General features: G+C 42.7%; 1 protein-coding gene across 6 annotated transcripts; it reads left to right on the top strand.

The window, feature by feature from the left end:
* The first annotated feature begins 1,862 nt into the window (after positions 1-1,862).
* On the top strand, positions 1,863-25,187 carry LOC147891292 (Prefoldin chaperone subunit family protein). Of its 6 annotated transcripts, none has more exons than XM_087389911.1 (6): positions 1,863-1,929; positions 2,056-2,170; positions 7,363-7,452; positions 24,052-24,105; positions 24,188-24,257; positions 24,719-25,187. In XM_087389911.1, exons 3-6 carry the CDS (start codon positions 7,375-7,377, stop codon positions 24,784-24,786), a joined length of 270 nt encoding a protein of 89 aa, XP_087246037.1. In that variant the 5' UTR covers positions 1,863-1,929; positions 2,056-2,170; positions 7,363-7,374; the 3' UTR covers positions 24,787-25,187. The 6 variants fall into 6 exon arrangements, 4 of the variants coding, with proteins under 4 accessions (XP_087246037.1, XP_087246038.1, XP_087246041.1 ...); XR_015542630.1 differs by lacking the exon at positions 1,863-1,929 and adding an exon at positions 24,374-24,473 and having other exon boundaries at positions 1,944-2,170; XR_015542629.1 differs by lacking the exon at positions 1,863-1,929 and adding an exon at positions 24,374-24,481 and having other exon boundaries at positions 1,944-2,170; positions 24,702-25,187.
* Positions 25,188-26,403: the final 1,216 nt, after the last annotated feature.

The following is a 26,403-nucleotide window of genomic DNA, read 5'->3' as shown; positions in this document are numbered from 1 at the left end:
TCACAAAACCTCACATAATTGACGGGTAACAGAGAACTTGTAAAAGGAAAAACACAAAAATTAAACATATTTTTGTGGTGAAGCCAAATCTATGCTCGAGAACACGAGATCTCTACCCTTCAAGGCCAACATAATCCCAAACTATAACTACCGAGATGACAAATGTTGAACGACTCCCCGACTAAATTTTGTAATCAGAAGCCAAGACGAAATGTCCTCACAAGAACCTTCCTCACAATTGACACAAGAGCGGTGTAGTACCTGACATGATTGCATGAATTCACTAACAATCGCCTTGATGACATTCGTCAAAATACTAGGAAGAAGACAACGAAATGTCATTTTGCATGTAGATCTTTGTTTTCTTGCACAACACCTTGTTACCACATGTCCACCATTCAAGGCTAAGTCTTCGAAACCACACAAAAACGTTTGAAAACACAAAAAAATTAAAAGAAATCCCTTTTCTCTTTTGAAACTTGCATCTATGCTAGGTCCTACCCCTTCAAGGCAGGCCAAAACGTGACATTTTAAGAAGAGGTAAATTTAATGAGAGATTAAAATAAAAATAAAATGTGGAAAATCTTAAAAATGAGCATTTAGGTCTCCACTAAAGCACCATCCTGTAACAAGGTAGTGCTAAATTAGGCTGGGTAGACAAGGTTCATGAAAATCAAGAAGACTTAGTGGAGAGGAGGAGCTTCTTTAAGCTCACCTTTATTTAAAAAATAACGACATTTTAAAAAGAGGTAAACTGAATAAGACATTAAACCAAAAGTAAAATGTGAAAAATCTAAAAATGAGCATCCAGGTCTCCACTAAAGCTAATTTATAGAATTGCATCTTGTTGCATTCCTGTATCAATCAAGCCCAATATTTTATGGTCTCTTTTTATCATGGACCACATACCCATGAAGGTAAAGCTCAACTTGAACCCGACAATTTTATTGCTTTATTTTCAAGAAAAATTAATGACATGGCAGAGGCCCTATCAGGACCATTGCAAATGTCCAACATATAGATTTTAATATTAGCTTACTTATTGCTAGAGAGATTGGAGACTAGCAAATACAAGAATATGAGTCAAGAGTTTCTCTTACACAAGTTTTAGACCCGTGTTCGAAGGAGTCTCTCTCGTAGGTTCATGTGGCAAGATTTTGCCTGCAAAGTGCATGAGGTTTGCACAACGAAATCTTGTCTGGAGGTAAGGGGTCGTTTGCTGCGCGGACACCGATAAATCTGGTAGGCCAGGTGGCCGACTCGAAGGCGCATGTCCAATCATGGAGTGGGCCAGAGCTGACCATCTACCTAGGTGTGTCGCTCGGATGGGGATACACACTGCACTTGTCTCGATGTGTCTAGGCAATGTAAAAATTAAAAGTTGCACTCATCGTGACCTATAAGATTTGTTCGTGTTGATTAGGCATCGACCATGCCTTTGAGTATAAGATAGGTTTTATCTTCTCGAAGGCATCTACCATGCCTTCGAGAACATGCAATATAAGATAGGTTTTATCTTCTCTTCAGTGTGTATATAGTCTCATCTTGGTTAACATTTTTGCCCCTGTTGTTGTTTTTATATAGTCTCATCCCGGCCAACATTTTTGCCCGTGTTGTTGTTTACATAGTCTCGGGCTCTGTACACATTGCCAACTTGCCCGCCCGCTAGCCAAAAATGCAAGGACGTTTTGCCACGTGGGAAGGCCCAATTGGCCCCTAAAATCATGCCATCTGCCCAAACTTGGGCAGCCAAGACCCCATGCCCAAGGGCTTGGGGGGGTTTCTTCTTCAAAACATTAAATGCACTTCAAGGTGGTGCACAACCTTTTGCCAGATGCCCAAGATTCACCAACCCAACGGTACCATATTATTCAAGCTTGGGCGGGTTGGGCGTCGGTGTGTAATTCCGCCTTGGACGTTTAATGACGGGTGAGGGTCTTGCCTTGTGGGTGACGTTAAAAAAAATTCTTTTGTTCTACTTCTTTCTGTGAACATCGAATCACAAAGAAAATTGATTCTACTGCGGCAAATTTCCATGCTGCGGGAGAATTCTAGTGATTACACTAAAGCTGCTAGGAATTGAGGATTAAGGTCACAAAGCAAGAGAAAGAAAAGTGGAGGATTGAAGAGCTTGAGGGGTGGCAACGGCCGAGCGTAGAGACGAGCTCAGGTGACAATTGTCCTGCGTTAGCCATTTCAAGTACCAATTCTTCAATTATCTGTTTGCGTTTCTGGACATAAAATCATGTTCTCGTTGCATTTCAGAGATCAAAATTTTGTGGATTGTTTTGCAATGCTGTTTCAGAGCAACGAAATCACGATTCGAGAGAACCATATCTATCGTTTTTTCCCATATTCGCAATGCTTCCTTTGCCGACCGTTTTTCCTACTGCTTCGTCCTTCGCCAATATCGTTCGACAGCGATGACATTGTAGTCCCTGATGCTGTCTTAGCAGATACGACAGTCTAGACGCTCTCCGCAGTTAACCTGCTATATCTAATTGCCTACATTGACAAAGAACGATCAACTTACATGCGATTTTGAAACTCACAATTGCATCTCGTAACATCATCAAGGATTGGGATGGAAAGAAACGATTATCGTAAAGACTAAGTGAGACTATGAGACCGATAATTACGAGAATAAACTGAGCTACAAAACAAAACCTTGCATCTACTCAATGTGACTCTCTCTATGCAAGGATAGATACTAAATATGAATAGCCAAACCCACGGCAGCAAGCAGGTTGTAATTGATCCACCTGCAGGCGACCTAGCAGGTCAGCTAGCAGCAAAGGGAGGAAGCCTATTAAGGGCTATCCCCAACTCCTTTGTCGTCATCAGCTCCAGTGACTTCCAGCCCTTCATCAGCTCCATTCAGCCTTCCCACATCAGCCAGCAAGGGATATGCCATCAGCCATCTACGGATCAGCCACATTGAGCACTTGCAGTTTGCTAAGGCCACAGGCAATAAAGTGGTAATGAATTATTAAATCTTGGTCCATGCATGTGTGTAAGAGACCGTATCCCTGAAACATGCATATGGGTTTCATCTCCACGCTTCTGCACTTGGGGTGGTATGGATGTCTTAATTTTTGTGCACGTTGCATTGATATCATAGCTCTGCAATGACAGTGAGACACCCTGAGTGCCTTCTCCCTCCTTCTGCTTTAGTAGTGAGTCCAAATGGTGCAGGTTGTCGACACACTTCTGCAAGACAACCATGACCCTAGTCAGCAACACGTAGTGTGAGACTTCTTTTCCCCCGAGTGGATGAGCTCTGCACATGGAGGTATCGGTCACACTGGCTAGTATGATAACCATGTTGCTACACAATTGGAAAACATCATCAAACTAGGAAGCTTCTTTCGAAAAGTATGACGGAAAGACTGATCTCTTAGTGCTCCTTTTTTGGCTCAATCAGCTCAAGGGCTTTTTTTCTGTTATATAAACAGAAGATGACAGTAGCTTCCATGGACTTATCAACTGAACAGCCACATGGTGGCACAAGTGGCGCACTGACGGAAACGGGCGCCCAAGGCAAGGGTTAGCTAGGCCTAAGATTCGGTGTAATTCAGGTGCTACTCTGACTCCAAGTCCTGCAAAACAACCTTGGATGTTATCCAGGTTCTACGCTGACACTAAGTCCTGCAAAACAACCATAGGTTAGGAAGACCGGATAGTGGGAGCTGGTAAGCTTACCTACAGCCATAGATCCAGTATAAAGGATCGCTTTCAGAGCCTAAGGTTAGGCAAGCACGGCTCGACATCCATGACCACAATCCCCATGTTCCATACCGGAGGAGTCCACCTGTCCAGGTGTTTGTCTAGACTAAGTGTAGGCCTTCTCAAGGTCCCAATATTCCAAGGAGTCAAAAGGCATCCCTGTAAATGAGCCCACGGCTCATATATTCATATATATAGGCTTACCCAGGGGTGTCCTTACCCCAAGGGCACCCGTACACTGGGTACGCTAGCTGACCCCTTTAAAAGGGTCCAATGCTTGGACCTAACCCCATCATTAATACCAGCTCATGCTATGACCTTCGGGTCATAACACTGACCACATGTACTCTGATGACAGCAGTCCAGATATAGCGAAATCGGTGCCAAGTTCTTGCCACCACAATATGTGGATTGACTGTAGGTTCAGTTCTTCAAGATGTCCTAAGGACCAAAGGGGATGGTCAAACACTATGCACACAAGTGGTAAACAGTTGGAGAAGGACAAAGGAGATGGGTTTCTCCATGGCGTTAGATCAGGGATCCAATGGTACGTTTGAAGCTTCGAGCCAAAGGACTACAAGGCAGCATATGAGCTTGCTCAAAATTAGGAAGGGTCATGGACCCAAAGCCCCTCTCAGTAAGAAGTACCAAGATTCTACTGTGCCAGGGGTACCAAGTCCAATAGCATCTCTGAAAGCATAGGGGATGCAGATGGGAAATCTGGTGGTTTCCTCAATGCTGAGGAAAGGCAGAGGCCAGAGGAGCGTCTCTGCAACCATGAACATGAACATGACCATGACAAGAGGCTTTGTAGTCACGACGGTGGCAAACTCAGTATAAGGGAGGGAAACTGGGGCATCCAGTTGAGTCTTGCCTTGTTCCAGTCGAGACACCCCTGGGCCCTGATGTAGAGCAGCTTCAAGAGCTCTCCCAATGTTAAAGCTGAGGGTGGCTAACTTGTGTTCTCTAACAGGGTTTCTTGCAATGAAGTTGAGGGTTTTCATGACAGCAGTGCTTCCCAAGGGTGAGGGAGGCACGGAGGGACGAGAGGCAACCTTTCTCTGATCAGACACCCTTACTAACGACTAACCCATAGCCGAACCAATAACGGTGGTTAAGCGGAAAAAACATCAGTGAGGGAAAAGCACCCCTAACCTTGTTACTAACCTAACATTGACGCTGACTTAATATTTCCAACATTTTAGTCCTACTACTTTCAGGTTGAGAGCTCCTTGTGCTCTATCTTGGTTTGCCTTCAAATTAGATCTTGCCATTCTCAATGTTCTCATTCACAATCTCATCCAGGATGACAGTAAATCTGAAAGGGCATTTTGCACACTTGTAGCATCTCTTCAATGATGGCCTCTTTCTCTTTTTCATTTTTAAATCTGCTTTAGTCCAAGATTTTATTCTTCTAAGCATCTCATTTGCTCTCTGAAGTGTACTATACCCTCTTTATTTGCAAAACCTGGAGATTAAAGCATGGACTTCATGGTTGGAGTGAGTCAAAGGGGGATTCACTCACCTCATATCCAAGCATTCAACGCCTTTTGTTAAGCCATCGCCTTTGCTAAGGCAGCCCTTAACCTTCAATTCAAGGTCCATCCCATGGACAACACTCATTGTGTCAGTTTTCTCTTAATAAAATCTTGTCGTAAGAAAAGAAAAGAAATAGAGACCCGTTTTCTGCCTGTCAATGCTTTGTTCTCTGTTCAGAGATCCTCCTCCTCTGTTCTTAATCCTGTGCAGATGTGTCGATGAAAGTCATAGTTTCTCTGATATTTTTAATTAATGGCCTTCTGATCAAGGCATGCACACCCCAATATCGATAGCATTCACAGTTAAGTATTTTGGCATCTCAAACGCATTGCTGTGTTTTGCCCCTTCCATTGAATTTCTTATCACTCGTCTCTGAGTGACATTGCCCATCTTTGAATCGAGACTTTCACAATTCCAACTTTCTAAGCATTCGGTGGGCGATTGATTCTCTGGGCTGCGACTATTATTGCAATGGACGATTGTCTTTCTGAATATGTATGAGAGAGAGAGAGAGAGAGATGTTTGATACTCAAGCATAAGAGAAACCTGAGAATACATAAATGGGATGTAGGGCTTTAAGATTTTGAGACACAAATGATGGAGCCGTCACCCTTCACAATAATGCTTTAGCTTACCAATAGATGCTACAAAGCCCACCAATTTTGTAACTAGAGCATTTTGTACAAGGAAATTGAGTGATCTTTTTTCCAATGGTGTGTCCTAAAGATGGTGTCATTTTTGGCTGCCATGGGCAACAGAGAATGGACTGAGTGCCAGTTGCACCTTGGGCAATTATGCGCAGAGGTGGAGAGCCTATATGCTGGCTATTATGGGCATTTGAGCTACTTAGACATGGTCATCACTTTGAGTAGCACTCCCAAGGTATGGCATGAGGCTGTTTATAGTAGTATAGCTGAGCAGCAGGTAGAGCTGGTGGGTGGTACATCCAACCAAGTAAAAGCTCATGGTTGCAATTTTGTGGTAGTAAGCAGGAGCTCATACAGACGTGTATGCTATGGCAACAAGGAGTAGCAGATATGGAGTGTGAGTGAGTGAAGACAGTGATAGGTGGCAAATCGTGCAGTTTGTAGCAGGTAGGAGTGCATTGATTGCTGATGATAGGATGCTTTGAGTGGTGTGCCCCTTGTTTTAAGTGATGCCGACTGATTTTCTGTTTGGATGGCTGCAACTAATTTGGCTTAATTCTTTTATAAATGATTGGCCTTACATCAGAACTTGCAAGCTCTTACTCTTGGGAAGCTTATGTGGACCTTTGGCCAATCCTTTCATCACTTCCAATCATTGAAGCTACAGGTGCAAGGTGGTACTAATACCCAGCACTAAGACTAGCACCCAAACACTAACTAGATAGGCTACATCTTTGCGACTTGAACTTGGGAAAAGTTACAGTCCCAATGTAAAAAAAAAAATGAATGCTTATATTTTTCAAGTGTGATGGGGATTATTAGCCCCTTCCAAGCGTAGCTTGGTATCTTAAGGTCGCTTCATATGTTGTGATTGAACGTTAGTGAGATGTATGAGCTAGCTCTATACATTTCTCATACTTGCCATGGCAATTACTTCACATTGATTATGAACAGTGGCATGCATAGCAATAGTCATCTTATCATATGCTTAGTTAGCCAAAAATATCAACTCATCCTCAACCATCATTGGTCAAATGTGATCCCACCTAACCACTGCAACTATCTTGACAACTTAAATTCAACTCAACATGTGCCGCATGTGAAAATAGATAAGTTTGACCAATCACAACCAAGCTTTAAACTTCTCACTAGGGGTGGTTATAACAAAAACAATCTTTCTTGTTGGAGAAGTTGATTCCTTGAATGGCTCAATTAAAGCCTAAGATGTATAAGCAGGTGAACTTTTACATTTCTTAAGATGGGTGCATCTAAAGCTTTTAGTTGTCATGTTTCAAAATTAAATTTGAAGTCCTGTTATTAATTTTTACACTTGAGGTTTTTGTTTTTGAGTTATGCCTTTATACAAATGTATTCTTTTGACCTTACAAGTAGTAATGTAATTCTCTAACTCATGCTTTATGCCTTACTTTTTATGATTTGCCAAAATTAGTTATTTTATAGGATGATGGATGAGACACGAGTGAAGAAAGCAGTATCTCATGGAGGCAATATGGAGAATAGAGAGGCTCTCAAACAAGAGGTATTGTAGTATTACTTTAGGTGACCAAATGGTGCTTTCCATTGAATCCGTTTTCAAAAAATCATATGCTACTCTCAAAAGAATGATACTTGATTGTATGAATTTGAAATAGAGTCATGTTTTGAGTCATCAATGCTGGTTTTGCCTCAAAGAAGTTCTCATCTCCTCATCAGTCTTGTCTTGAATGAAACATTTCCCGCCTTCTTGTTTTGGCACTAACAATTATAAGTTTTTCTTTAGGCGTGGAATATACAAAACATGCAGTTGTTTGAGAGGCCACCACAAAGCTTCTCGTGGTAAAACTAGCCAAAGACCAAGTGTCAGAGATAGGGAAGCCATTGGCAAAGAAGGGTGTTGTCAACTCTTTGGAGGACTCTGACATTTGTGACTTCATTGAGAAGAAACTCTTTAAGAGCAAGAGATTTTGGAGGTGGAGGAAGAATTAGTGTTTTGATTTTAGAAGACCTCATGTTTCATTTGTTGATGGAGCACAATTGAGGTCTAGTGCCATTGCATTAGGGAGTTGTGTTGGACATGTAGATCTCCTACTTGACATCAGCGAGCATGTCCGACGTGCTCACAAGGAGTCCTTTGAGAGAAAAACCAGAGCACCTCATATGACTCATGGGGCCCCATAGCTATGAACCGCCCATATGAGGAGGCATCAAGGCTTGATCTAGGATTAGTCTTGTGGCACTCTTTAGGAGACTCTTTATTTCAAGAAAGGATTGGTATTCCAATGGGCGCCAATTGTGCTGTTTTCTTAGCAAACTTCTACCTTTTAAACCATAAATTGAGTTTATGGAGCGATTGATCTCTTGTGAGACTTTTCAATCGTTCTTCATAAAATAAGTCAGGTTAGGAGATTCATAGATGACTTGTTTGTCCTTTACATTCCAAACTCCAAAGATTTTATGTACAAAGATCCAAACTCTCTTGGTGGAGGAATTTATCCTCCAGAGTTTTATGTAATTGTATAGCTAGTGGAAACTTTTGTATTTTCTTGGACCTTACAATTACTCAATCTTCCTTAGGTTTAGAAGTTGATATCTATGAGAAATGGCAACAACCTGAGTATGAGATGTTAAATATAATATGAATGCCTCACATTGACTCAAACATCTTTGATATGGCTAAATATGGAGTGATTACTTTCCAATTCTATAGGCTCTATCATCTTTGCACAAGTAAGAGTGCATTTATCTCTCAATTTAGTAATTTAATTCTATTACTTCTTAGAAAGGGCTATAATACAAGAAAAGTCATGAAGAAACTCCACTCTGTCCTTCGTTGTAGTTGTTATATCTTTGGAATTTCGGCTTTGGGTATGTTTAGAATCCTTGAATGTAGAATCAAAATCCAAAGTGGAGAGCTTTATAACCCATTTTCTTTTAGTTTTAGATTTGTTCTATTTTTGTAGTTCATGTACTCTTAGGTACTTGTTTAGTTTCGTTCTTCCATGTGTGTGTGTGTGTGTAAATAGAAATATAATTTTGTTTTTAATATTTTTCTCCTGCTCGCTTATTTTATTTTTTGGTATCATTCTAAATATTTGCCCGTAGAGAACTTTAAATCAAATTTCCTATTAATTAGTTGTGGAGAAAAGAAGAGGGGTGAAAAGGAAGAGGGCAAGGACATGATTTAAGTAAGGGAGGGGAGGAGTTTCAATTAAAGGATAATGGAGGGTAGGGGGCCTTAAAGTGGGATGCACGCGAGATTGGGGAGAGCGGGAAGGACCACTTATGAAGGGGGTGGGGGACCACTTATGAAGGGGTATTAAAGAAGAAGGGATGTCCTAAAGGGGTAGGTGGAAGAGGGACCATTTATAATATTATGGTTAGTAATAGGCATGCTATACCACACAACAGCTTAGTGGTAGGGCTCACTTTTGAGAAAGAGAAGATTGTGGGTTCGAATCCTTTTTTCAAAAGGTTACTATGCCCATAATATAATGTGCAATTTGAAATAAACAAATAAAAAACCAACTAATTACAAAATAATGATAATAATTGTTTCCTTGTGCTTGCCTTGGTGTTTAATTTGTTGTCTTATATGTTTGTTGGTTTATCTTTGTTTCCTTGTGTTAGCACATTATTTGTTTCTTGTGTTAGCACATTTGTTGTCTGCTTCTTTTACAAATTAAAAAGTTTTAGGGTTAGGTTGGTTTGTGATGGAAATTTAACCTAATTTAATTCATTCTCTCTCTCTCTCTCTCTCTCTCTCTCTCTCTCTCTTCGCTCTTCTTCTAATTTTTTGCTTGTTTCTTCCTTTTTGCTTTCAAAGCTTTTGCTGCTTGGTTGCGATTTCAAAGCTTGGTAAGCACTGGGTTTACCCACGAGATTCTGGAATTTTTTGAAACCTAGAGGGCAGCTTATGCTTGGGTACCGATGAGAACGTAAGCATAGCTTTGCTTACTAAGTTCTTCTTCTTCTTCTTCTCTTTATTTACTCATTTTTAAATTTTCATGTGTCCTTTTATTGTTCTATATAAAATTTTTAATTTGTTAGATTGGATATATTCTAGTCTTATGAAGCTATATAGTCATTCTCTTCCATAAGCTACGTCTGGGCACAATGTCAAAAGCTTTCTTAAAGTACAAAAAAAACCCTCTACTTGCAACTTATTCTCTTCTATGAGCATTGGCAAGGTCACCAAATGACTGTTGTGTTGTCTCCCTTAATAATTCTTGTTTATCCCATTTCCCTTCTCTAGTGTTCCACACATGTACACTTTTTTTTGTTAGTTAAAACCACACACACACACACACTTTTTTTTGTGAAACCAGTAACTATATTATTAACATGAGATCAATGTACATGACATTAGACTCCAAAAGAGAGCCTAATGGAAGAACTCAAAAACAGTCAGAAAACACTTCAAGGCTAGTAGCATCCAAGTCCCTCGCAGCATAACTATCATATAAAGATTGCTTGAGGGACATTATGAAGAAAGCATATATGCCTGAGGAAACTGTTGTCCCATCCTAGAATGCAATCTCTGTGTCCAAATAGTCCAGAGTACCCAAAAACGAGTCCAGTGAAAGAAAAGGAGGAACGGAGACATCTGGGATGAGAAGCATCCAAACATCCAGAAGAGTTTCCCAAATCTGATAGAGGGAAAGCGAAGCCGCAGCAAATGAGAAACATGAGTGATCAATAACCGAGAGTGCGGGCAAGACCATAACAAATGGGAAACTGTCTCACGGTGATGAGAGCAACGGGGGCAGGAAGGGGAAGCAATGCGACGTGCTGCCAATTTCACCCCAATGGAAAAAGCTCCCACTATACATCTCCAAAAGAAAAGCCCCTGTTTCAGTGGCAATTTGGCTTTCCAAAATTTCTTGAGTCGTGATTGCCACCAAGAGAAAGGCCTATCCAAATTCCAAAGAGTGTTGGCATGCTTATCAATCCATGGCGGTGGAAGAAGAAATCTGTAAACCATCGAGGAGGCCAGATTATGCATTGAAAGCGAACAGGTAGCAGGGGATAAGGAAGTCAGATTCCAGTCCAGCAATCTGTCCTGTACAAACAGTGGAGGAACAGGAACAAATGGCTGCAACATAGTTGTAAGTATTCTCCAAATGGGCCGATGATGCAGACCCAAGGAGAATGTCCTGCAAGCTTGTGGGAATGAAAGCACATAACCATGTTGATCCACAACATCTCCGACAAATCTTATGCCCAGTTTCATAAGATTATATGCTTTAATAGGTGCCTGTAAAGCGAGAGGCGATTCAAACACCTTGCTCCAATGAATGCTTTCCAAGCGAAAAGAATTACCATGATGGGAAGAAGCACCTATCCATTTAGCGTAGGAGAGAATTCTCTTCCAATCATGAATAAAAGCAGTAGAGACATGACAACCAGGAATTTTCCCCTGAAATGTGGTCATGACTGCTTCCCAGTGATCTGTAATCCAATGCCCATATGCATGGGACGTCATGTTTCCACACCTTTCTTGCCAGCATATGAAACTGAAGATTGAGAATATTCAGTCCCCCATGAGTCTTAGGAGAATAAACAACCTGCATGGGAAGAAGTCGCAATGCCTTTTTGTGAGATTTGCTTTTCCAAAATATCTCCATAGCCTGGGACATATAGGAAGCCAAATGCTTAAAAGACCAGGGAAGAAGAGGCAAATAAAATTGCACGTATGCCATAATGATAGACTGTACTATCCGAAGTCGAACATGTAGAGGCCAAGTGGACAAATGCCAGTATTCCAGCTTCTTGTTGATCTTTTGAAGCACCCATTTGAGCTGTTGTTGAGGGGTAATATTCCAGCCAATGGGATATCCTAGATGCCTCACAAGAGTATGGGAAGGGAGGATGTGGCCTGGCCAGAGAAGTGCATGCCAATCAGCTTCTTTCAATGCTAAAAGATTCGATTTCTGAAAGTTAATATGCAGTCCAGCAGCTATGCCAAAATCATTCAGAGTATGCATCAAGTGAGAGAGGTCACTTTGAGAATTCCTGGGCATGAAATATGAATCATCAGCATATGCCTGTGCAAGAAACGGCCGTGCCCCTGGAATTTGCAAGCCATGAAGCTGCCTTGTAGTTGCAAGATGGTCCATATGCAACAATAACGGATGAGTAGCAATGGCATATAGTAGCGAACTAAGAGGGCAACCCTGTCTCACTGAGCGGGTCATAGTCCATGCTCTTGACAACCCACCACCAAGCAAACACTGCGCAGTGGCATGAGAATAGAGCCAGTAAATAATATGGACCAGCCGAGGGCCAAATCCCAATTTATGCATAGTCTGAGAAATAAAATCCCAATGGACTGTGACGTGTAGTTTTCAGCCTTCTTATTCCTTGGAGGACTGCAGAGTCTACTTTTATTTGTTTATGTTGCAATGGGGAGAGCAAGTAAAGGTTTTCAGGTGAGCGTACTCTTGATAATGCTGTGTATACTAGACCGTGTGTTTTAATTCCTTCGGGGTCGAATGCTAGCGTCTCTAGTGTCAGTCCTTGGGAACGATGTATTGTTCTTGCGGCGGCCGGCTGAATTGGAAATTGTTTTCTCGTGATTGTGTTGAGCTGGTTGTTTCCTATTTGGAATTCCTTGGTGATGCGGGATTTTTAGCAATGTTCTAAAGTTTGTTTTCCAAACAAAACTTTTTTTTAACTCTATGGATTCAACATCCTTGCTAAAAACATAAAGCTATCGATTGTCCTATTAGACATTGTGTTTTTTTAGAAGCAGTTCCGGAAATCAATGTATTTAATAATGTTTGCAAATCCTTAAAGCGGAGTAAAATTCACTCTATCCACCAGCGACAATGGATTTCGCCATAGTTCTTGTTGAGTAGAAAAACCAAAACATAAATAAGACAATCCAACCCAAATTTCTCTTTTACAAGAGTTAGATAGCTTTCAAAATCTTCAAACAAGAAGAAGCAATAAAAAACAACAGAATCAATTAACTAAGTCCATTTCTTGCCTTCAGCTACATCAACGTCAAGACCAAGCCTGCAAGAGCCCATTCGCGACGCCACGTCCAGTGCCGCAAGGCAAGTCATAGACTCTGAGTTGTGCAATTTGAGAACAACCAAGCGATTGTGCCAGCACTTGCACTCTACGACAACGCAAACAGCTTGCCGATTTTGTTGATACACACACTGTCAGAGTTTGTCCCACATCACTTTGCTTTTGAGGGCAAAGTCCTCGCAAAGTATGGGACATTTAAAGCCAAGGATGCTACATACCCTGTCTTCATGTGAGTTGACCTAACAGACCAAGAGTGTGACCAAACAATTACTTTGCATATTCCGCATGCATTTGTACTTCAGTTCCGCGATGCATTGCAAGTAGATGACTTTATCAGGGTAGAAGGCCCTTTTGTTGCAAAGCGAGGCTCGGGAGAAAGAGGGACTTCATCTTTCTCGCTACGCCTAGATGCAACAACAGTGATATTGAAAGGGGAACCCTTCGATGGCAGCATCTCCTTTATCTGTGACAACGTCATACGTGTTTACATGCCAAGCGCAGCATATCAACTAGAGACTCTTGAAGCGCCTTTCACATCGGTGATCGACACAATTGCATTTGTCATCATCAAAGTTGATATGGATGGCCCACCGACAGACCAGATTATTGTGGCAGACGGTCCTAATCCTGAGGACCGTGCAACGGTACACCCATAGTTTTGCCTTGCTAAAATCATAATTTCCAACCTCCACATGACTTGCCCGATCTATGTTGCAGTTGTTGTTCGTCGCGGATAGAAAGCAAACACTTGCTCAGCTCATCGAGGAGTTCGTTGACGAGGGAATTGTGATGTACGTGGCCAAGAACATCTCATACATGCGGGCTCGACACACACTAGGAGTATTCGACCTTACCATTCTCGGGACCACCGTTCCACAAGGCACCCTGCGAACGACTCTAGAAAATGCGTTTGCCCAACAAGTCTCGTAATTAGGATACGGAAAGAAGGTACATCATTACTCTTGCAACAATTCCACATATCTTTTCAGTTGCGTCCATATATAACTACACCACTTTTGTTTTTCGCAGGTTGCTAGTGTGCTCCATTTCGTAGGCCTGAATAATCTGTTAGTGGAGTACCACTGCGATGCTTGTGGAGGAGCGCGAGTAAGCCGAGACCCCGCCAGGCCGTACTGCTAGAGCTGTGACAACGTCCAAACAATTCTGCAAGTACCTTGTCTGAAGGGATGCGTCACATTGCACGACGGTAATCTGGTGGCCCTGCAGCTTCGTGGCACACATGTAGACGAGGTCTTGAGTTTACGTTGTCCATTCCTAGAATTTCATAAGGAGTGTCGTTGCAATAATATCGATGTTGGCAGACAAACACTTAGCAGACGAGTTCACAGTCAACAGTTTGGGCTATGTGACAAAAAAAAACAGGGAGAACCCCGACGATGACCTGCAAATAGACACTTTGGTCCATGGGATTTACTCAAGCCAAGAAGTTATTGACTACGAGGCCACACTGATAGTGGTTGCACCATCCGAGGGATTCTCTCCTTTGGGCATTTTCAAAGACACATTGCGAAGAGCTAGCTTTTCTAACACTGTTTTATGGCCACACTCGTTCATATAGCATTCCACCCCAAACAACGTACCAAGACATAGCAAAGTTGGGAACTGTGTAATGAGGACAGAAGGTTTGCATTATCAATAGAGAACCTCTTTTTTAAAACAATGAAAGTGCTCATCCGCCAAATACTTTCATCTATGAGGAAAGGGCAACTTCAAGGGAAGGAACTGCAAGCACGGATTGCTGTGCAAGACACAAACATCGAGAAGTTGCTAGAATCAAACATTGGCTACCGGGACTTCACCTGTTTAAGAACGTCGGCAGACTACAAACAACATCTGAAGAGAAATGTTTTTGCAATGGTTAGGCAACTGGGTGCGCCTGCATTCTTCATAATGCTATCAACAGCCGAAAAAAGGTGGGCACCACTACAAGCATCCCTGCAGCAATTACGCAGGAGAGAGCAGCAACGCCCAGACGATCAACCTGCCCAGGAAACAAACGAGCTCACCAGGTCCGACCCAATCACCACAGCTCAGTATTATGTGCACAAATTCAAAGCTCTAAAAACACTAATGCGCCAAGATGACAGCATACTGGGCCACGTCCAAGACTTCTTCTTTGTCACAAAACTCCAAAATAGGGGTAGCCAACACGACCATGGGCTGCTATGGATTGAGAACGCTCCAACGTACGAAACTTGTAGTGAAGAGGAACTTGAGAATTTCGTAGACAAGTACATTTCCGCGGATAGTGACTTGCTCAACGTTAACCAGAAGGACTTGCAAACTCACAAGCATCGAAAAACATGCCACAAGAGGAAAACAAAGTGCAGGTTCGGCTTTCCAACGGCTTCTATGCGCAAAACAACGCTGCTCGTCCCTTTGCCAGCACAACATAACATTCAAAAAGTGCGATTGAAATACAAGAAGATACAGATGGCAATGCAAGAACAAAGCCTTGGACTTTGATCAGTTCCTCGAAGAAATTACAATGTCCGAGCTGCAAATTGTAGCTTTCAATGTCGGGCCCAAACGTCAATGCATAAAAAACCTCTTCTATTATTGTTGCCACTGTTGCGTGCTGGCTAGCAGGATAGAAGCTGTGGAGGCAAGCCAATGTGTCGATGTTTTGTGGGAACCGCGCAAGGAAGTCTAGGTTCCAATCAATCTGTTCTGCTCTGATGTCAATGTTTGCAAAGTTTGTGAAAAGGCAGTGAGAGTTGCAAACTGTTTTGTTACCTGTACAGGTTTTTGTTTTCTTTATTTAATAACATGGTGATATGTACAAAGGGAAGGCTACATATGCCTTTGGCAGCGGGTATGTACAAACACACACCAAACTATGCGGCGGAAAGGAAGGCCAGCGAGGAAAGCTCAAGTATGTACAAACCAAAAGAAGCTACGTAGTGTATCCTAACTAAGTAGCCTTTACAAAGTCTGTGACGTAGCCTGAACTATTCACTGAGAACTCTCCTGTTGGGTGCTTGTCGACCAACATTGACCTTGTCGCAATGACGCTTCGACTATGGTATTCCAAGAATGGACAATGAAGACTAAGGACCTCATCCACATGAATGCCACGAAGCTGCAAAGCAACTTGGTTGCCGTCACATAGCGTGACACAACCTTTCAAGCACGGCACTTGGAGAACTGTTTGTACGCTGTCACAGCTGTAGAAGTAAGGCCTCGCAGGGTCCCGGCTTATTCGTGCTCCTCTGCAAGCATCGCAGTGATATTCGACCAAGGGATTATTCAAGCCAACGAAGTGCAGAACTCTAGACACCTGAGTGAAAACAGATGGGAAGTTAGTACAGTTGGGTCATGACATCAATGGACGCAAGGCCGGTGCAAGTGCATTTGTATACCTTCTTTCCGTATCCTAGTTGTGACACTTGCCGCACGAAGGCGTTCTCCAAAGACGTCCGCATTGTGTCTTGTGGAACTGTCCCGAGAATGGTGAAGTCGAACACTCCCAGAGCGTGACGGGCCCGCATGTAAGAAATGTTCTTGGCCACGTACATCACAATTCCCTCGTCAATGAACTCCTCGATGAGCTGCGCAAGTGTTTGCCTTTTATCTGCGACGAATGACAGCTGCAACATAGACAGTGCAAGTGATGACGCGGTTGCAAACGATGATTTTACTAAGGTGGATTGTGTTATGGACATACCGTTGCGCGGTCCTTAGGATTAGGACCATCTGCGACAATGATCTGATCTGTTGGTGGGCCATCTAGATCAACTTTGACGATGACAAATGCGATTGTGTCAATAACCGAGGTGAAAGGTGCTTTAAGGTTTTCTAACTGGTATGCTGCACTGGGCATGTATAGGTAGATCACATTGTCGGGGATGAAAGAAATGTTGCCCTCGAAAGGCTTGCCTTTAATTATTACTGTTGTTGCGTCTAGGCGTAGGGAACAAGAAGAAGTTCCGCCCTCGCCTGAGCCTCGCTTTGCAACGGATGGGCCTTCTACTATATCCACTTGCAATGCATCACGAAACTGGGGCACAAATGCATGCGGAACATGCAGCATAATTGTTTGGTCACACTCCCGCTCTGTTAAATCTAATCGCATGAACACGAGATACGTAGCATCCTTGGCTTTAAATGTCCCGTACTTTGCGAGCACTTTTTCCTCATAGGCAAAGTGGTACGGGACGTACTCTGACAGTGTGGATATCAAGAGTACTGGCAAGCTGTTCGTACTAGTAAAGAGTGGAGGTGCTGGCACAATGGCTTGTTCGTTTCCTTGCTGCGAGTCTTCAGCGTCCATGGCATCGCTTGGGGTGCTCGATGTGCTGTTGCGAATGTGTTGCTGCTCATGTGGGCTTGAGGTCGAAGAAGTTGGCGGAAAAAAAGAGTCTTAGTGAACTTTTTTTAGTTCTGTCCTTGCTTTATAGTGTTCGTTTTTTCGTTGCAAAGTTTGCAAGACGCATGAACTCTTAGTAAAGACGAAGCAAAGTGTTAACGACTTCATTTTGCAATTTGATCGGACTTTAGTTTCTCAAGTAATATAGCAAAACACAATGTTTATGATGGAAAGAGGAGTAGGTACTATGCTTGAAGACTTTGCAAGTGTTAATTATTGAATTGCTTTTTGGATCCCATTTCAAAATAGTGCAACGTTTAGTCTTGACAAAACTTAGAAATGTTGCTGCGATACTAAGCTTCGCTAGTATCTGAACTTGCGCTCTCCTCAGTTGTTGGTGGAGCTATCTCTATCTCTATTCTATACTTTAAAAACATGTTGCACCCTTTTCGACGAAGTACGTCACGTATTGGACCACCAACCAAAAAACAAATGAGTGTAGAACCAAGAGTTTAACCACAATTGATTCCAACTGAAAGCCAAGTCCTCAAGCTTGCTTTGCGGCAACATGGAAAGCTGTTTTCAAAGTCCTCTTCGCCCTCTTGTTTATGGCCGAATTGTTAGTAACACCCATCTCTCTTCCTTGGTCCTTGGCTGGTGCTAGCACTAAAGGCAAACTTACTGTTGATGCAGGAGTGGGCAAGCGTGTTTTAATTGTGCATGTCCCAGTAGCAGACACGAATCCTTGCCTTGCAAGTGCCCGAACAGCATTTGTCATTGGAGGACCTAGATCTACAACAAGCCATATGCTCGGTGTAAGGTTGCTACAAAGCGAAAAAAAGAGCATTGAGGAACCACTGCTATGCTACAGCAACGTAAGAGTACGAGAAACTAAGATGATCGTATTCTGATACCCTGAATACACTTGCTTTTGTCATTGTGATGTTTGAGTTTGAGATTATCTTCAGCTCCATCTTTGTTTTCTACGTAGTCAGGACAGATAGTCATAAGAAAACATACTCTTGTTGGACGTGCATTTAATCTAAAATATACAGTGTTGAAAGAACCACGTTTTGTTGAGCAAATGCTCAAGAGAGACTTCACAGAGAGAGAACCGAGACAACGTTTTCATAATGATATGCTGCTTTGTTGTGATTAAAAGAGGTCAAGGGTATACTGAGAGATTGCTCTATACATCATGGGAAATTAGGACATCAAGGGTCCGTGTCACGAGGTCTGTTGTAGAAAACAAGGGTCGATGCACATTGAATAGTAGCTACAAAAAGTGGCTTGCATGGTAGCAATAGCCTTCAAGCGACCTTTTGTAAACATACATTGCGAGAGGTAGCCAGTTGTAAACAAAAACAGAAATATTCCATATCTCTGCAAAAACTAGTGCAATCACAGGTGCTATCATTTGGGACTGCTATCTCTCAGAGCTTAGCAATCACAATCCTCAAGAATTCTCACTGATGCAGCTAGCCTTGCTTTCCCAGATCGACTGACGGATCATAGAGCCTGCACAATACCTCCATAACTTGCATCAAAGACCTTCAAGCCCACAAATAGAGAGACGAACCAACAGGATTTGCTTAGAATCCTCAGATTCACGTGCATCAGTGCCACCCGAGTAGAGCGCTCCTCCTCAATGTCGTCACAGATCTTGTGATGGCCGATTTGCCACTTCTTGGAAGCAAATCACTGTGCAGTCGGCAAGCCGCTCTTGTTTAACTGTGGGAAAAGGAAACTTTGCTGCTACAACAGTCATAAGGGCAGAATGCAATGGCCTCTTTCATCATTGATGCAGTGATATAACCTGTTGTTAGTCGTTCTTCCCATGGGAACAAATCTTTCCTATTTCCCCGATGCTGCTGGAAACTTCAGAAAAGGGTCGATGATGCTGTGCCTGGCGCAGAGGAGGGAGTGATCTACATTTCCTCGTCGTCTGGGAAAGGCAGAGACAGGGAAAGCAGGTCCAGGGAGAGGGACAGAAAAGAACTCCTCTGCTCGGCGCAGGACACGTTACTCAAAGTTTATGATAGTATTGTTGATAGCGAGGGTGCTGGGCTTGATGAGGATGACGATGAACCTCCTCGCCAGGTAACAGCAAGGCTTTTGGTTCCTGAGAATCAGATTGGCTGAACTGTGTGATTAGAAAGGGTGGAAGAATCATCGAGCAAATGCTAAAGGAAATCGGAGCCCAGATACGAGTTTTGCCAAAATCATCCCTCGATCGCAGCTGCTTTTTCTCTATCTCCCGGATCCAAAACCGCATGCCCATGCCAACCTTTCAGCTGCTTCCATCCGCCTCTTCCTGGCTTGAGAGGGGGACAACGGGGCAAAGCACGAGTGAGAGGGACAGCAGTAGAAGAAAAGAGTGAGGAAAGCATCCTCAAGAATTCTCACTGATGCAGCTACCCTTGCCTTCCCAGACACAGACTTCACCTTGCTGCACATACCATGCTATTTCTTCCAGCATTCCCATGAATATGTTCCCTTCGCCCTCATCCCTCGATTGCAGCTGCTTTTTCTCTATCTCCCGGATCAAAAACTGCATGCCCATGCCATCCTTTCAGCTGCTTCCATCCGCCTCTTCCTGGCTTGAGAGGGGGACAACGGGGCAAAGCACGAGTGAGAGACACAGTAGTAGAAGAAAAGAGGAAAGCAAGCTGCTGGCTGTGACAATGCACACCAAGGGAAGCAATTTATTAGAAAGCATAACGCTAACCGACAACGAGGAGTGTGTGGCAAACGTGGGGAAATTCGATGGAGCGAATTGGGTAGAGGGGGAGGAAGGAACAGGAGGCAGACGGCGGGAGATGGCTGATCGGACAACAAGCTCGGAGGAGAAGGAAAGCAGAGACAGAACGAGGTGATGAGAAACAAGACTGGGTCTCCACAATGGACTGCATGACGAGAGAACATGGACGTAGAAACTGCAAAATGGCGCGCAAAATCAGAGAAAGGAAACAGGTAAGATGCATGCTGACTAGAAGACGCCATGCAAAACGCCATGTGGAGGCCAACCATTGGCGTCAACAACGGGCCATTAACCACGCATGGAGCAATCTACCAATAAACAATAAACACGTTAACAAACATGCATAATTACAAAAAAACCGTAATTTCTCTTCTCCATAAAGTGGTTGCCCTAACTTAGGCCTTCCAAGGCAGGCCAATTAACATTTTTAGCTTCTCAAAGTTGAACCTCCAATTAGACCTTCCCATGTGGCAGGCCAAAAACTGGCTGTCCGAATGAAAACCAGACTATTTCCGAAGAACCCAGCAGCCTCACATAGCCACGGTTGTGGAGAACAACCTTGTAGAATCCACCCCTTGTTAGCAGGCCTATAGCCTTACGTCGAGCTCATTATCTTCTGGTTCCAGACCTGACCTGCACGAGTTGTTGTAGCTTCTTCAATCCATTGCATTCTCACACTAGTAGTTTCTTATTGTGGCCACCTTTAGCTTCCCTTGTCCTCCTACGGATGTTTCAAAACTCGTCTGACTCAGTGCCTGAAAGCAACCCAGTAGGAAGATTCGTGGATTTGACACGGGAGCATAAACAAGGGCGACCTTCTTCTTGCTGCTGGACCTCGATGTGGAACACAATTGATAAATCTTGGCTGTGAATTCTGAGGGAGCTGCTGCGTCAACATAATACCTTCATTCTCTTCTTTCATCACGCCCATTCCTGACGTCATCATCTGTCTAGCAACCTGCTCAAATCTGCATACGCACGGAAAAGCACCGACCGGTTTTCTTTTCCACCACCTCCAACAGCCTCAATCCATGCGTTCTATCAGATTGGGTGTCCTCAGAAATCGTATACTAGCATGCTGAACGGGTTATCGCCTTGCAGCTTCAAATCATTCTTGTCTCACCGCTGCTCTTCTGAAAGCCAAGCTGAGCTAGTCAGCGCTGTTTTTCTGCTCTCGGACCTGCCTCATTGCTATGCGGACAAATCTTCACCACTTTTTCTATCATTCAAGATGTACTTACTTGTACAGATCTATGCGTCTACTTTGCCTGGTTCTGCCTACTCCAGAACTGACCAGACAGCCCAGGATTCCTTCACAACCTCGCCATTTCTTGAAGGAATCGCTGCTTCTTTCATGTTTGTCTTCACATTTGCACTTGAGAAAAATGACGTCTGCTTGACATCTCATTGGTTGTTCATTCCTGATCTATGAGTGAAGTCTCATCCAATGCTGGCCCAACAGATGCCTAGGAAGACACTTAACAGACTTATTATCAGTCTCCACCAATGGAACCTCCCTTCTTGCTTCTCAAATCTAGAAGTTCTCGGGTACAAACTTTGTGCATTGGCAGACAAAGGTAGGCCTCGTCCTTAAGCAGTACAGTGTGGAAAATCATCAAGGGAATCGAGCCCAATCCCGAAGGAACTGCAAGGTAGTTGTGGTGATTGCATGAACCAACAAAAATGATCGAGCTATTGCTATTATTGGTCTCGTTCTTGTAGACAATTATGTTCATCATCTTGATCTTGACAGTACAACTAAAGAGGTATGGGACAATTTCAATGATCTATTTGGAGAAGATATTAATAATTTCAAACTCTTTTGCAAGAAGCAATTTTGTAAAATGTCCCTTAAGGACATATCCTTGAAGGACCATCTTATTGCCTTAGGTATCCTTGATTAACAACTCACTGTCTTGAAGTCCCCCACTTGATAGTAATCCGTGCTTCTTAATAGCCTTGAAGATAATGACAGTTACACATATATTCTTGGTGTCCTTTGAATTACTAGGGAAATGAAGTATGAAGAAATGGTCGCTGTATTGATGGACAATGATTGTCGCCGCAAGCAACCCATCACTCTAGAGGTAGGAACAATGTACACGAGAAGAAAGGGCAGCACCAGCAAGTACTTTGCTAGTAAGATAGCAAAATGTACCTTTAGCAAGAGAACTAGACATACTATTAATCGATGCTTCCGACCCCTTGACAAGCTTGATGAAGAAGCAACCAATCTTGGGAGGCAGAATCCGATCAGGAAGATGATCGGTAAATACCTAACAATGCGTTCATTGTCATGGCAGATCTTTCTAGTGGGGAAGATAGTCCTGATTTTTGGGCTTTCTAGTTTTATTTTGTTGAGTCAATAATGGGTTCTCTACCCTCGCATTAGCATAAAATCAGTGTTTGCGGTGACATCACATGTGAGCTCCTCCTATGCCCTCACGTGTGATGTAGAAGAGAAGGCCTCTCAATCTATAAATGAGACATGTACTTGCATCCATCACATGTATGAGATCTTGTTTTGCTTCTATATGTGTGTCCAGCTGTTACCCCAGCTCGCTTCATCTCTCCCTCTCTCCTTCCACCATGATATATATCATGAATGCCCCACTTGTGCTAGCCAAAATCACTCTCCTAGATCCTACTGGACCTTTCTAAGAGGACGCGGTCCTCCCACAACCAAAGGCGCCATCTCGTCCTTGTGTGCCTGCAAGACAAAGGAGCTGGGTCAACAGTCCAGTCCTTACCCAAGCGTCCACTACCTTGATCCTCTGCCACTCTAGTACCTCCATATCCCTGCCCGCCTCTAGGTCCTCTGTCGTCTTTGGTTGAAGAAGGCCCCTAGTGTCCACCCTATAGCTCCCGTGGTGCAAAGAGCCAAGGGACTACTGCAAAAAGTAAACCGTAAGGGATACTCCGGTCCTGGAGAACTGTCCATACCATTTGGGTGGGTCTGCTACCTTGCATAAGCCCTCCCACCATGACTCTAGTATTGCCTCCTTGATCTTTGCCATCCTAAAGCCTGCTCCCCTTAAGTGCGAAAGTGCTTGTGCATGTGCCTCTATCTCCATGATAAGGCAGCACCAGGCTTCGAAGGACCGAGTTGGTATGATGTCCCATTGGGCCCATCCAATGTGTATCCTTTGTTCCCAAGCATCATCCCCTCATGATCCCTGATCTTCGGATGCCAAATAAGAGGTTGTCGCTCGAACGCCTCGAGGCAGGAGGGGCTGGCCCGAATGAGGCCCTTCCACTGACCTTCTGTGCGGAAGTTGTCCCTAAGAAGCCCTCGTTGAAGCAAGAGCTTCCAAGGCTCGTAACCAGGAGTGAGGCCTTGTACTGCCAACTTGCCAAGAAGGGCTTTGCTCTGCATCTCGGGGTCGATGATGCCGAGTCTGTCCTTAGCCTGCCAAGCCATGCTGGCTCTAGGGTTTTGCGTACCATCCAATCCTACTCATATGAAATTGTGCCTAAGCTGTCCCATGCAGCCCCTAGGAAAACACCAGCTTGAGGCAATATACCAAGCCATAGCCAAAAGAACCTGGTCGAGCACAAGGGCCTTGCTTGCTAGAGAGATTTTGGCCTAGCTCCAATACAAAAGCTTGCACCGCACCCTCTCCAATACTGGGACAATCTGCTGCTTTGTTGAAATGTCAATGCCAACATGGCGACCTAGTTACCTCGTAGATCTCCTGAACCTCCTCAATTATTGTGAGGAAACTGGTGCCAAGGACATATAGCATAATCAAACAAACACTAGCAATGTCCCTTGATTAGAGATGCACCCTGTTTCTCCACCTTTGTTGTATTATGGCCTAGTTTGGAAATCTTAGCAAAGATTATTGTACCTATACAGCTCAACCATCACTAAAACAAAGCATATTCATAGACTGCCATCAATGCCTAGTTTATGCTGTCTCTTGGAGTCGTTGAACCACATCATGAACCATCAAAGTTGGGAAAGGAATTGAAAGGAGTCTATTTTTTATAGCTGGTTTAATGATTGGCAGGTGCAGAGGCTGGATGTGGCATGTGCAGAGTTAAAGAGTCTTCCCTCATCAAGGGTATGTGTTAGTATGCTGCACTTTTATGATGTAAGAATGCAATTTGACAAAGATCTATGACATAAGTGTTTCCTATTTTCAGAACGTGTATCTCAAGCGCGGTGTTCTGTTCTTCCGCAGTGATGTCAAATCTGCTACAAACTTGCAACAGAGTAATTTTCTCTAATCCCACCTCGACTTTGTATTCGGAAACTATGAATCTTGGTCCTGTGAAGTAGAATCCATTTCAACATCAGTCTCCAATACTCTTTGATGTGTGATGTCTCAGAGATGCTTGAGAAGGCTAAGGCTGCCTTAAAGTAGTGAAGAGGCTTAGATAGTGTTATTTGCTTACGAAGCAACATCTAAGCACTGCAACAAGACACAAAGTACGAGGGTACATTTTGGTGGCAGTGATTGATCGGTGGTCAGGAAATTCTGCAATGCAAGTTTTCTTTATAGATTCTTTTGTTAAGGTCTATAACGCTCGCTTGGGGCTCTTCATTTGATTTTGTGTGTACCGAATTTACACTATGGTTGTACTTTGGCATTGAATCTCGTAGTGAATTCTATCTATAGCTTCATGCAAAGAGAAGTGACATAATCATCCACTGTAGTTCTTCTTTGCATTCAGAGAGGAAATCACCATGGTCCATAGCTTCGTGCAAAGAGGAGCCTTTTTGGCTGTTTTTGTATGAATGACAAGGTCAACAAAAAATGGCATTCTACAAGGCATGCTACATCTGTATTTGGATTTCATAGGTTGCTCTTATTAATCTAGTTTGGGATAAGTTGCACCATTTAAAGTATCGATGGGAAATTCCTCTTCCTTGACCGTTGATACAAGAATTTAAGATGTCACTTGAAACAATCTTAAAAGTCTTCTACTAGAAAGGGGATGAGTTCCAGTTTGTTTGAGGTAGGATGTAGCCCTATCTTTACTATTAATAAGTCCTTAGTGGCTTGCCTCAAAGTACATCATTCCCTTCCCTTCATATCCTTGGAAAAAAGACCTCTTGTTAAGTTTTGATTGGAACACTATGTAAACTTTGTATGTCTATATTTTATGGTAAGGATGAGTGAGACTTGATGATTACAATAAATAGGCCATAGATATGCTTTCTTGCATTCTCTAATGGCTAAATAACAACGTAGGAAGGAAGAATGTCAAATGAGAACACAATAAAAAGCAAAGATTAAGGATAGTGGGTGATGAAAAAAAGCAGTTGATGTCTTGTTGTGTTCATTTTATTCCAAGTCACAACTTAGCATTGGAGTGCTACGTCATCTAAGGTGACTCAAATGCCATGTCCACGTACCCACTTTTTAGTGAAAAACTAAGAATTGAGGATGAAAGTGTTTAATGCTACATATACAAGCAATTGGACTTGTTTTTGATAAGGAGAACAACATTGTATACTATAAACAAGCTCCTCATGGTCAGTATGGCCGACCCATTTGGCCAAAATTTTCTCATCTAGGGCTTTAAGTCTCCATCAAATTCTAAGGATCAACGGTGTTGAATATAGTACTTGAGTTGATCATTTTGGCCTTTGTGAGATGAAAAACTACATTCTATCAAATGAAAGATAGATCTTGCAAAATAGATACTCCTCCAATCGTCCAAGTTAGTGAAGCCAATCTTAGTTGAAAAAAGTAGTAGGTATGTGGATTCCTAGGTTAAATTATTAAAATTGCATGTGTGTGTTGTGTAGTAGCATAAATACTATGAGCTAAGTCTGTGAAAAATTGTAACTCAACATGTGTAACTCATAATCAAGCATTGTTTGTTTGTCACAATAGTGAGAGAAAATTCCAAAGAAAATTTATGTGCAATGGAAACAATTATTTCTCATTGTATGACAACATAATTATTTTTTCAAAATTTATCATATTAATCAATGTAAATGCCTTTTTATTTTTTGTCACTACACAACGGAAGATAATCATGTAGGTTTCCAATGATATCATCATTAGTTTTGTCACTATCAAGGACTTCAAATACTACCTCTTTGTCAAGTGTTCTATGACAAGCTTCCTTTGCCAGTGCCAAAACTCAACATCAACATGCATACTTGTTGTGTCTGCCATTACAAATTTAGAGAAATACCTCCTATCAACACTGCCTTTGCCAATGCCAAATTCAATGCCAAACTCAACAACATCAACACACATACTTGTCGTTTCTACCATTACAAATTTTGAGATACACCACCGTAGCATCATGTGTAGCAAGGGTCGAATCTCTTCTCTTGAGCATGGGTTTACATGGAGGGAATGTAAAGTTATCCAAAGACACATAATTCTTAGGAAAATAAA

Source organism: Dipteris shenzhenensis, chromosome 18, assembly GCF_047967505.1.
Source record: "Dipteris shenzhenensis isolate YYH24624 ecotype China chromosome 18, Dip_SZ_1.0, whole genome shotgun sequence".
NCBI classification, from domain to species: Eukaryota; Viridiplantae; Streptophyta; class Polypodiopsida; order Gleicheniales; family Dipteridaceae; genus Dipteris; species Dipteris shenzhenensis.
This window is presented reverse-complemented; position numbering and strand designations above follow the sequence as displayed.

What these genes read in the sequence shown, in the direction of transcription:
- LOC147891292 (XM_087389911.1), top strand. Translation starts at nt 7,375, where the DNA reads ATGATGGATGAGACACGAGTGAAGAAAGCAGTATCTCATGGAGGCAAT. An exon ending in AGAGTCTTCCCTCATCAAGG is followed by an intron (nt 24,106 to 24,187) that starts GTATGTGTTAGT and finishes TCCTATTTTCAG; the next exon opens with AACGTGTATCTCAAGCGCGG. An exon ending in TGCTACAAACTTGCAACAGA is followed by an intron (nt 24,258 to 24,718) that starts GTAATTTTCTCT and finishes CTTTGCATTCAG; the next exon opens with AGAGGAAATCACCATGGTCC.